Raw genomic sequence first — 11,718 nt, 5'->3', positions numbered from 1 at the left:
CGCCCGTGGCGGAACCCGGGTGGCAGCGGCGGCGGCGGCCGAGGGCGGGCGTGCGCCTGAGGCGGCGGCGGCGGCCCTGCGGGCGGCCGGGAGGGGCGGGGGCAGCGGCCGCCGCCGTTTGATGGATCCGAGGATCGCCTGGTTCCAGCCAGAGCAGCTCGGACCGTCCAATAGTCTGTGGATGCAGATCTGGGAGACGACCCAGGGGCTGAGGAACCTCTACTTCAACCACCACTGTCACAGCAGCGGCGCGAGCAGCGGGAGCGGCGGGAGCGGCAGCGGCCCCGGCAGCCCCGGCGGCACGGCCCCGGCTCCGGCCGGCATGTTCCGCTCGGGGGAGCGCCCACTGGGCGGCCTCGCCGTGCCCGCGGAGCAGCGGGACTTCCTGCCCCTGGAGACGACCAACAACAACAACAATCACCACCAGCCGGCGGCCTGGGCACGGCGGGCAGCGGCGGGCCCCTCGGCGTCGCCGGTCCCATCGGCTCCCTCGTCCCCGCGTCCCGCGGCCGCACTCCCCGCCTCCGAGTCTGCCGACCCGGCCTCGGGCAGCAGCAACAAGAGGAAACGTGACAACAAGGCCAGCACCTACGGACTCAACTACAGCCTGCTGCAGCCCAGCGGAGGGCGCGCGGCCGGGGGCGGCCGGGCGGACGGCGGCGGGGGCGTGTACAGCGGGACCCCGTGGAAGCGACGGAACTACAACCAGGGAGTCGTGGGGTGAGTGCTGGCGTCGTGGCCTGCGCCTTGGAGGGTCGGCACACCCGCAGAGCGGGGAACACGCCCACAGGGGGTGGGGGTGGGGGATGGGGAGCCCCGGTGGGGCCTCCAGAGCATCGGTGGCCATTCATTCCTTCATAGCTTGATCAGCCTCGGTGGAGGTTTCTTTGGAATTCCTTTCAGCTATCTTCTCCTTTTCATAGTCATGTCTACCTTCCTTCTCTCCTAACTGTCCACACCTTCCCGATGGATTCCCACTTGCCCTTCTACTGGTTCCTTCTGTGCTCTAGACTTCAGCCTGCCTTCTGATCCATTCCTGACCTCCACACCTTGCTCCCCATCACCACACCCCAAGATGAAGCCCCTTAGCACTGGGCTAGTTAACTTCCTGAGAACATTTCTGCCTTAGTGTCTTTCGATGGTTAGGACCAGGAGGTGCTCTTCTTGCCAAGAATAGAAACATCCAGAATGCTCCTTCCCCTCCCCCAATCCACGACGAAAATCTTGTCAGCCCTGAAAGGCACTGCCTGCTCGTGATCTTTTGGCCCATCTTTTATATTTACTTAAGAAAAAAAAAATCCAGTGTTTGTGATGTCTACGGAAAGCACTGAGTGACAGCTACTTGAGGTTGTCATAAATGGTGAGCTCTTCTGAGCCCTGACAGAACTTTGCAGGAGTTCATGGTCGGTGGCTTCTCACTGTGAGGTTGTCACTGTGGCAGAGGTAGCAGTGGTTTTATTTAGGGGTGCTGGTGCTCGTGTGTGAATGTTGCACCACCAGTGACTTTGTGTTTAAAGTTCAGCTCTTACAAAATGGAATCTTACCTGAGCCCTAGTGAATTATGTACATAAGCCGGGAATGTTTCCAGCCTGGTTTCCCTTTGGGAAGAGCCCCTGTGTTGGCTGGATTAGGTTACTGAGTCTTTTTTTCTTCTTCTTCTTCTTTTTTTTTCCCTTTTAATAAACTTACGCTTTTGGACCGTGGTGTGGTGTGTCTGAGAAGTGTGGTGTGTGGCTTGTGTAGCTCCAGTATGGAAAACCAGCTTTGAAATTGTTTCTCGTTTTCAGGTACTGATGTGTAGTGAGCCTCAGGAAATGAATTAGTAATCCTGTGTGAACTTTCTTAGACTCGCCCATTCAGCTCTGCCCTGGTTTTGGCAAGGAGAGAGAGTTATGTGTACCTTTTGAAGGTCTGGTAAAATGAGTTGGTGGGTTCCATCTGCTGCAGTGGGCTGGTGTCTGCTCAGTATACTACTATTCCAACTCCCACGTTTTATGGAAAAGTGCAGTCATGTGGGTCAGGAGTGATGCTGAGAAATGCCTCATAGCTGCCCTCATTTTCCAGAGGAGATCCTTCATGGCTCAGTCATTTTGCCCAGCTTCGAGGAGCTCTCCATGGTCGTCGGCTTTTACTAAAGCTTTGTGGTTCCATCCTGTTAACCTTCCCAAGGCAAAGCATAAACCTGTGGATTAGTGACAACAACTTGATGCTGAGGGTTCTGGTGGTCTTGTCTTACACGAGTGAGCTGTGCTTAGGCTAGGTCATCAGTGTCAAACAGGACCTGGAAGGTCCCTAGCTGTATTTTGCTGAGGCCTCTGGTCTGTTTCTAGAAAAGATACATTATAAATCCAAAGTGCTGGCTGCCCCTTAATCCTGAAAAAGTTCCACGCAGAAGCATTGGATACTGCATTGCCCTCAGAAGGATTTGGGAGGAATGTTCACTTCCCTGAGGGATTACTACTTAAAAAAACTGATTGTAAACTTGCTAAGCGGCTTATCACTCCATCAGACTTGTATTCTTTCCTTCTCCCTGAAGAAGACAGCAGCAGTTAGTTAGCTTCCTAGTGTCAGGCAGTGAATGGTTCCTAAGGTTTGCTAAGAGACTCTGGGTTCTCAGTGATTCTTTTTTGATCTACATGGTGTAATTTCTTAGATTTTAAAGGAGTTTAGCTATTTTTAAAAATTTCATTTACTTATTTACTTATTTGGGAGTTGGCATTCTTCTTCTGGGTCTTGTAGATTGAACTTAGCTCACCAGGGCTTGATGGCAAACAATTCTTATCTGATGAGCCATTTTGCCAGCCTAGCTTTGCTATTTTAATTATAGGTATTTAAACAGTAGGACTTCTTAGTGTACCTCAGTATGGTGCTATTCATTGTGTGACAAAAGTTTCCCTGGGGAGACATAACATAAATGTCTACTCATCTTAGTTAGGGAACTCAAAACAGACCGAAGTATGAATACCATAAAAGCCAAAACTTGGTGAAATGTGACTTTTTGAGGGGTTACTTAAAGGAATTTGGGTGAAAGGTTCCTTACAGGAACAGAAATGACTCAAAGACATCTGCATCACCAAAGCCTATCCAGCATGGGTTATAGCTCACAAAACTAGGAGCCTGGAGCATACTGCATAGACCACAGGCAGTTAAATAGGTTGACAGTGTCCTTTCTAGGTACCTAAACCTCTTCCAGGTTCCTGCATCTTCCAGGTAGCTAGCTGGGCAGGTCTCAGAGTTGTCTTTGCATCTGATCTCTGATCTTCTGTCTGGGTCTCTCAGCTTTGTTTGTTTGTTTGTTTGTCTACTTTTGCAGGGAGTGACTAGTGAATCTGGTCAATTTCAGGGACATCCAGAAGCTGTTTTGAGTTGGTTACCTCCCTGTTTAAGGAGCTTCCTTGTAGAATTGAATTTTTCAGTCTCAGAGAAAACAGCATAGCACTGTTCTGACATTAAATTTAGTGTGACTCTTACCACTATTTTCTATGTTCTTGGGATTTAACTGGTACTGTGCTAGTTGATGAACAAATTACATTCCAGGATTTTGGGGTTGACTTTCCAGACAGGGACTTGGGACATGGCATTAGAACTCTGTCTTTTATGTCTTGTGTCTCTTGGGCCAGTGGTTGACTAAACTCTTGAGTGCTCATTAAGACTTAGAGTTTGAACCTGGCACCTCAAGATATCCAAGTTCTTGAGTCTTTTGGTTCTTCTTCAACATGCTTCATGTTCTTGCAAGAGTGAGATCCTGTTTAACCTGATTTATGTATGTATTCCCTTCTATTCACTGGATAGAAATACTCTCAGTGTAGAGTACAATACTTAGGACTGGGGGTGTAGCCCAGTGGTACATCACTTGTATGGCACCTTAGGTTTAATCTCTAGTAGTGCCACAGAAGGGGAAAAAGGAGGAGGAGGAAGAAGAGGAAGAAGGAAGAAAGGAGGAAGGAAGGAAGGAAGGAAAGAAGGAAGGAAACAAGTGTTTGAATTTCATCCTAAAGTTTTTTTTTTTCCAAAATGAAATTAGTCTGGATTTACTGTCTCTCAGCCTTTGCCCAACCCCTTCCCCTTCAGCCCCCCCCCCCCCCCGCCAAGCCATAAACCCAAGTCCAAAAAAGGTATTTGCATTGTCTGTTGTTTATTTCAGAGATCCAACCCAGGGCCTGTGTGTGTTATACAAGGACCTCTGAGTAGGATGGGCTGTATCTGAGTTTTCTTCTTTTTTTTTTTATTGTTTGTGACAGAGTCTCACTAAGTTACCCAGGCTGGCCTTGAACACATTCTGCAGCCCAGGTGGGTTTTGATCCTTCCTGGCACAGTCTCCCCTGAGTGGCAGGGATAACACCTGAGCCACCAGGCCCAGCTTCCTTTTATTTTTAATTCATTTATTTACTTATTTTTACAATTGTTTTCATGTACCCTTTTTCTAGGGCTGGCTGTGTTGTAGATGCTGTCCACCAGCAGTGTCTTGTCCATGGAAATGAGCCAGATGCCCTTTTCTTAGAGATTTAGCAGTGTTTGTGGTAGAGAAGGAAGGATACATAGAGCTACAGGCGTGGGAACTTAGTGCTTCTGAGCCCTCGCTCCTGACCTGGTGTTGAGACACTTCTGATACCTTCTGACCTCCTGAGGATGTGAGAGTGTGTGGCTGTCCCTGGAGGTCTCTGTAGTTTGTCAGGACTTAAATAACTTTCTCAGTCATGTTAGAGACTACTATGAATTCACAAAAGCGATACCGAAGAGACTTAAGAAACAGCCTCACTTTTAGATACTTAGGTTGTTCTGGTGCAGTGGACCCGGGCTCCATAGTGTGCGAGGGAGTCCTAACTCTCACCAAGCTGCACCCCAGGCCCCTGAAAACACAAATTTAAGGAATCGGTTTTTGAGCTAAGGAGGTAAGAATGTGAGTGGAAGGAAGGGCAGATCAGGAAAGGATCCTGACTGAGTGGTGGGCTTTAGTAACTACAGAACCTTGAAGGTTGAGGCTAAGGGCTGTGCTCTCCTGTAGTGGTGCTCACTGTTCACTGTGTAAGTGCTGGTGGCTTGCTTTAGTGCTGCTGTTGTGCATTACCGTGGGATTGCTGTTCCTGCTGGGCATCTGACAGCCAGGCAGATGAACATAGGTTGGTAGGAAAGAAGTTAGAAGACTTTATCTCTGCCTTTTGTGCTCAGTTTAATTTCTCTGTGTTTGAACATGCAGCCTACTGTAATTCTTCAGTGAACCACACTCTTCTGGCACTTTAGTTTTACTGATTGGGATACTGAAATGTATTTTCAAGAAGACATCATATTGTGGATTCTATGCTCCCTGTAATTCGTAGTTGAGGATTGCTGAGGGTTTAGTATACTAATTCCAACTGAGTTTCTCTCCTGCCACGGCTTCGTGTGAGGGTTTGTGTGACTGATGGGTGAGTGGTGGCTCTCTTGGCATCGTAAGCACAGGTAGTTCTTTATAACTCCGGTTACAGCTCTAGCTGTTGAGAAGCAAAGGGAAGCATTACCCAGAGCCTTTTAGAGTCTGCCATGGGCCCACATGAGAGACAGGGACACCAGAAGAAGAGAGGAAGGCAAAGGATGTGAGACTAGTGAGGGAGAGGTCAGGTCCTAGTGCACTGGGTGGCCTTCATCTCAGGCGCTTTTGTGAAACAGCTACCTGTCCTAGTGTCAAGGACTCAGAAAGGCTCTTGGAAGGAATGCTATAGGTCTCCTTGCTGACACTGGACTGGGCAGATGGCTGTCTTCCTTGATGAGTTCTTTCTCAGACAATCTGAGAATTGTAGACATGGGGTAGACATGAGAGCAGTGAATAGTAGGCATTCTTATACCTGCTGAAGCCGAGCAAAATCGTGGGCACCTTCGCTGTGGGATGCAGAGAAGCTGGCTGTTGTATGATTTCACACAGCTTTCTCTTCTGCTCTGACTGACAGAGTAGTGTTTAGTGGTGGAAACTATTTCAGGATCATACCCAGGAACACTAGACTAAATCATGTACACAAGGTATGGGGTGTTCTTAATGGGATAATGGGCCATGAAAGATGCTGCTTTTGAAGACTGTTGGGCCATTTCTTAGTATATGTGTGTGTTTCTACAGAGCTGACTGGATAGCTCCAAAGAAGTTGAGAGGACAGTAGAATATTCTTTCAGTTTGAGACTATTTGCTAAGGACTCAGCACCTGTGGAACATCAAAAAGGCTTTGTATTTGTTACATTGTATATATTTGTTATACATAATGATTTTCTTATAAGTGGTTATATATTACATTTGAAGATGGCTTTGAGCTAGGCTTTTTATTAATTTACAATCGCCTTTAAATTCTGAGGGATTGCTTGATGATATAAGTAAGACTTGTATACTAAGAACTTTGGGCCTAAAAAGTTGAACATGGGACCATTTATGCTGTCTATTGCCCAGAGACTACACATTAGTATTTAATAACAAAACAGAGGAATTCTAGCTTAGGTCTCCTGAAATAGTGGTTTGTAATTAGTGCAGAAGTGCTTGCTTTTCTATCAGCTTAGTAAGCAGAAGTGCTCAAGAAAATAGAAACCATTACCACATTTCAAAAACTAACAAAACTGTTGTACTTGTTACCATAATTAACCTCTTCATATGTAGTTGTGTTCCTTCTTTGTTTTGAGGTAATCGATAGATTAGTAGGAAGTTATAGAAATTAGTAGAGTGATCATTGTAGTCTTATTTGCTCAGTTTCATTGTAGTAACATCTCAATTACTAGTTTAATTCAGATGCAGAAAACTAATATTTTCACAATTTGTAACATTTTGTATTTTGCCAGTTTCCCATGCAAGTGTGTACTGACATTTGTAGATTCACACACACCACCACAGTGAAGATGCTGAACTAGGTTAGGTTCATCTTGGATACTCATCATGTTTCCCTCATGGGGAACAACAAAAAAGACAACTATTCTATCAACTGGGAGATCTCTCTGATGTCCATAGTCAGGCACGTCCTTCTCGGCCCTAACCCTTAACAAGCACTAGTCTGTCCTCCATCTCTGTAAATTTGCCCCTTTGAAAATGTGCTGTAAATGGAATCCTGTCTTCTGTAACTTTGGCTGTTTTCCTGTCACTGAAATTTCTCTGCAAGTCATTCAGCTTGTCTCATGTGCCAGTAGTTGTTCTGTCACCCAGGAGTGCTCCATTGTATGGAGGTACTAGTTGAAGGATATTCCAGAAAAGTGCTTTCCAGTTTCTGACTGTTACAAATAAAGCTGCTATAAACATTTATGTACATATTTTTATGTGAACATAAGGCTTCATTTTGGGGGAATAAATGCCCAAAAGCACCATATGGTAAGTACATGTTTAGTTTAAAGACGCCGCTAACCAGTTTTTATACTTTCTTCTTTTGTGTGTGTACATGTGGTGTAACCACATGCATTTGGAGGTCAGAGGTCGACATCACATGTCTTCCTTTTGCTCTCCACCTAATTTTTGAGACAGGATTTCTCTGAACTTGCACTGTTTTGGTTATTACTTGGTTATTTTGTATTGGCCGTTAGGCCCAGGATCCACCTGTCTCTCTCAATCTCTGGCATTGAGATCACAGACAGGCACTGGCCCATCCACCTCTTAGTCAGGAGCTTCAGATCTAAACTCAGGTCCTTGTGCTTGCAAAGCAACCACTGTTGTCACTAGGACACCTTCCTAGACTCCATCCTAGGAATGGAGGCTGAGAACCGGAACTAAGCTGTTTTCTACACTGGTTGCAGCATGCCACGCTCCTGTGTGAGGGGTCCAGACTCTCTCTCCAGCACTCGCTGTGGCCGGCGTGCTGTAGTATAGCTCTTCTAGTAGGTTATACCAGGCAGCTTCTTGTGCTGGGATCATACTAGACTTCTTGGAATAATAACCCTGCCTAATAAGTCATGTCTTTACTTCCATCTCAGTCTTATCTGGGACTGAGAATCTAAATTCTCAGCTTGGTGGTAGAACCTTGGTTTTTTGTTTGTTTGTTTGTTTGTTTGTTTTTAAATCTTATATACACAAAGCCCCTGTTATCCTGGCATTGAAGAAAGTCTGAATTCCCAAGGCTTAGGTTTTTTGGGGGAAGGGAGGCATGTCTTTGAAATACTCCTCTTTCTCTCCTCAGTGGTGTCTTACTATGTCTGTCTCCCAGATTGGCCTTGAACTGGGACTGGTGGTCTCTCCACTTCGGCTTCCTGACTATCTGGGACTTGAGTTGTACGCCACAATACTACCTTTAGTGGTTGTGGGTTTTGTTCTGTTTTGTTTTGTAATAAATGTAATAGCAAGAGAGAGGGAAAAAATTAAGTAAATAGAGTCTCACTATGTAGCTTACTATGCCTTGAACATTTGGCGATCCTCCTGCCTCAGCATCCCAAACGTTGGACTTGCCAATGGTGGCTACCACGCCTGCCTGTAGTCATTGAGTGCAGTGAAACATCCACTGTTTGTCTCCCAATTGTCCTATAATAACCTCTTAAAAACAGCTTGTTCAAAAAGCATGATCCAAATATGGTTCTTTCTCTGCTATTTAAATCTTTTAATCTATAGGTTTCTCTGCCATCTGTTTCCCTCTTTATTAACTTTGTTAAAGAAATTAGGTTACTTTTTTCTTTGTTTTAGTTGAGATTTTTGGATGTGTTTTGTGTGTGTGTTTATATATTTGGACATGTGTGCCTGTGTGTGCACATGCAGAAGCCAGAGAGGACACATAGTGCCCTGTGTTTTTGGTTAGTCTGGCTGGCTGAAAAGCTCTGGGACCGGTCTTCTTCTCTCCTGTCAGCACAGGAGTTGCAGACATGTATGTAGGGTCACATGTGGCTTTCACATGTATGCTAGGGGTCTGAATTTAGATTCTCATGCTTAGGCAGTAACTAAGCCATCTCCTCAGCCTTCTCTAAACTTCCTGCTCTCTCCTTTTGTCTGATTGTGTCTACGTTATGTCACTTTGCTTTGTTTGGTCAGATAGTTCCCTTAAATTCATAATTGGAGCTAGAGACTGTTCTGATTTTTTTTTTACATGAATACCTCTTACAGATGGAGTATACATGTTTTTAAAACAGAAATAGCTGGAGGAGTGGCTAAGTGGTTAAGAGCATTGGTTGCTCTTCTAAAGACCTAGGTACAATTTCCAGCATCTACATAGTGGCTCATAATTGGCCAAAACTCCAGTCCCAGCCAGTATCCAACACCAGCTGAGTGTGGTGGTATGTACCTTAGATCCACTGTGGATGGAGGCAGGCAATGGATCTCTCTGAGTTCAAGCCCAGAGAGACCCTGTCTCAATAAACAACCACCACTTAAAGGCCAAATCTGAGTAGCCCTTGTGATGTAGGTAGCCATTAATGATATTTGCCTGACAGTATCAAACACTAGGATTGTAACCTCATATTCTGCTTGGATCCCTTTCCCTTATTAGCTGGTACTTCTAAGAGGGGGGCTCCTTCCTTGGCTCCCTCTGGTCATGAGGACACAGTTCTCTGTTGGAATAGAGCTTGAGTGAGGATGGGGTGGGAGAAGTAAGGACCACCATGGAAAGGAGAGATGGGCGTGGGTTGTGTGTGTGTGTGAGGGTCTGTGTGTCTGTCCATGTGAAAAGAGAAGGAAGTTCTCACAATGAACTGTACTAGGCCTTTTGTCTATGGTTAGAAATTGCATGAGAGCCCTTTGCCCGTTGCCACCCTGTCTCGGCTTTTGATCTGTGGCAGCCAAGGGAAGCCGTGTGAGATCTGTGACCCATGAGCTTGGGCTCAGGAGACAAAGTTCACACAGCCGTAAGTCTGTATTCAGGAACAGTATTTTTTTTTTGTTTTTGTTTTGTTTTTCCTTTCAAATTAGCCTTAGATTGTTTGTCCTTGTCTGTGCTAATGTTTTTAATCTTGGAGCAAATCATTCTTGTTTTCAGGCTGATAGACATAAGGTTGTGAGATGACCCATTCCACCTCAGACACTTAAAAGGGATACCACTTATAACAGTAGAGCAAGATGATTGACAGCAGGGTGCCATGGAGAGCAAGACTTAGGACTCTGCCCTAGCCCTAGATCAGCTTTAGCTTCCTCAGGAGTAATTCGGGGAGGCAGCAGTCAGTCATGGGCAAGATGGCTGTCACGTGCTCTTACAGCCTAAATAAAGAAGTTCTCTTCCTTTTTGTCTCTTCCTCAAGGTATATGTACTTCAGTGAGTTTTGAAAAACAGTTTTAGGTTTATGGAAAAAGCGAGTAGGAAGTTCAGTTTCCATATGTCCCCTGCTCCTAGTTTCCCCATTACTAATGTCTTGAGTACAGAGATGAACTTGAGGGACCAGGTGCAGTTAAGTGGTCAAGTTTGGCAGTAGGATTCACTCTTGGTGTTACAGAGCCTAGAGCTTGGGCAGTCTGTGACAAGATGATTCTGTTGTCCACCCAGTTCTCGTTCATCTACCTATTCATCCCCCCTTTTCTCTTCTTCCTGAACAGCTGGCAAGCACCTGTCCTTTCTGTGTCTTTTCAGTTTGCCACACCCTGGGCTATAGTCTAAGTCTCCATCATTAAGTCTTTTCTGTTACCTTTCACTTGGTAGCCTGCTTTTGAGATCCTTTATGTGTTTTCCTGGCTTGGTGTAGCTGATTTTGTAGTGCTGAGTAATACTCCGTGGTATAGATATGCTGGTTTGTTTATCCATTCACCTACTGGACAATGGTGTGTTGCTTCCAAGTTTGGCATTTGTGCACAAAGCTGCTGTAAACTTCCATGTGCAAGTTTTCATGTGGCCATACTTCTAGCACCTTTGGATAAACACCAGGGAACACAATTGCTACATTATATGGTTTGTAAAAATACTGCCAAGGGGTCTTCTAAAGTGGCTGCATGATTTTGCATTCATAAAACAGAAAATGGGGTTTCTTGTTATTTCATTTCTTCCCCTAGGTTATTGCTTTGGCTTTTTTCCATTCTAGTAGACAAATAGTGATAGCAATTTAATTTGTGGTTCTGATTTCTTTCATGTGCTGGAAGTATAATCTGAATGCATCAATGTTGAGAGGTGGGGTCTATAAGAGATGATTAGACAAGACAGCCAGGAGTGGGGTGGCTGAGACAGGAAGGTGGTGCATTCAAGGTGAATCTAGGTTTCATGGTAGAACGCTGACTTTTAGGCGTTTTCCAGTGGCCAAACCTACAATCTCATACATGTTAGGCAAGCATGCTTGTCACTGAGATACATCCCAGCCCAAGGCCTTGTCTCAAGATGAAGTAAATTAATAATAAATAAATATTAAGATATGAGAGCTCTATCCCCATGACTAGATTGATGTTATTCTTGTTTTTTTCCCTTTTCACCATTTTCATGCATATTGTATATATGAATATGTATGTGTGTCTATGACGAGTGTGCATATATATGGAGGCCTGAAGCCAATGTTGAGACTCATCCTCAGTCACTTCCACATTCTTGGTGCAGGATCTCTCAGACAAGCTCTTAGCTTGCTGATGAGACTACTAGTCTCACTAGCCAGCTTGCTTGGGCCATCCCTTGCCTCTGGCATCTCTGTAATTATAGGCAGGCCACATGCCCACCTGGCATTTGCATAGGCTCTGAGGATCTGAACTTGTCCTTACAGTTGTGGGACAAGCACTAACCACCGAACCATTTCCTTAGCCTGCTCTGCCTGCCTGCCTGCCTGCCTGCCTGCCTGCCTTCCTTCCTTCCTTCCTTCCTTCCTTCCTTCCTTCCTTCCTTCCTTCCTTCCTTCCTT

At 45.5% G+C, this 11,718-nt stretch overlaps 1 protein-coding gene across 2 annotated transcripts in view; it reads left to right on the top strand.

The window, feature by feature from the left end:
• Positions 1-92: 92 nt before the first annotated feature.
• The window catches only part of Tent4b (terminal nucleotidyltransferase 4B), a 64,677-nt gene continuing 53,051 nt past the window's right edge, over positions 93-11,718 (top strand). For both annotated transcript variants that reach the window (XM_028755520.1, XM_028755519.1), the window contains exon 1: positions 93-720. In XM_028755520.1, coding sequence (XP_028611353.1) covers positions 122-720 — 599 coding nt within the window. In that variant the 5' untranslated portion in view covers positions 93-121. The remainder of the gene's footprint in view (positions 721-11,718) is intronic.

Source organism: Grammomys surdaster, unplaced genomic scaffold, assembly GCF_004785775.1.
Source record: "Grammomys surdaster isolate TR1022 unplaced genomic scaffold, NIH_TR_1.0 126063, whole genome shotgun sequence".
NCBI classification, from domain to species: Eukaryota; Metazoa; Chordata; class Mammalia; order Rodentia; family Muridae; genus Grammomys; species Grammomys surdaster.
The sequence above is the reverse complement of the archived record's forward strand: the minus strand, read 5'-3'. Positions and strand labels throughout refer to the sequence as shown.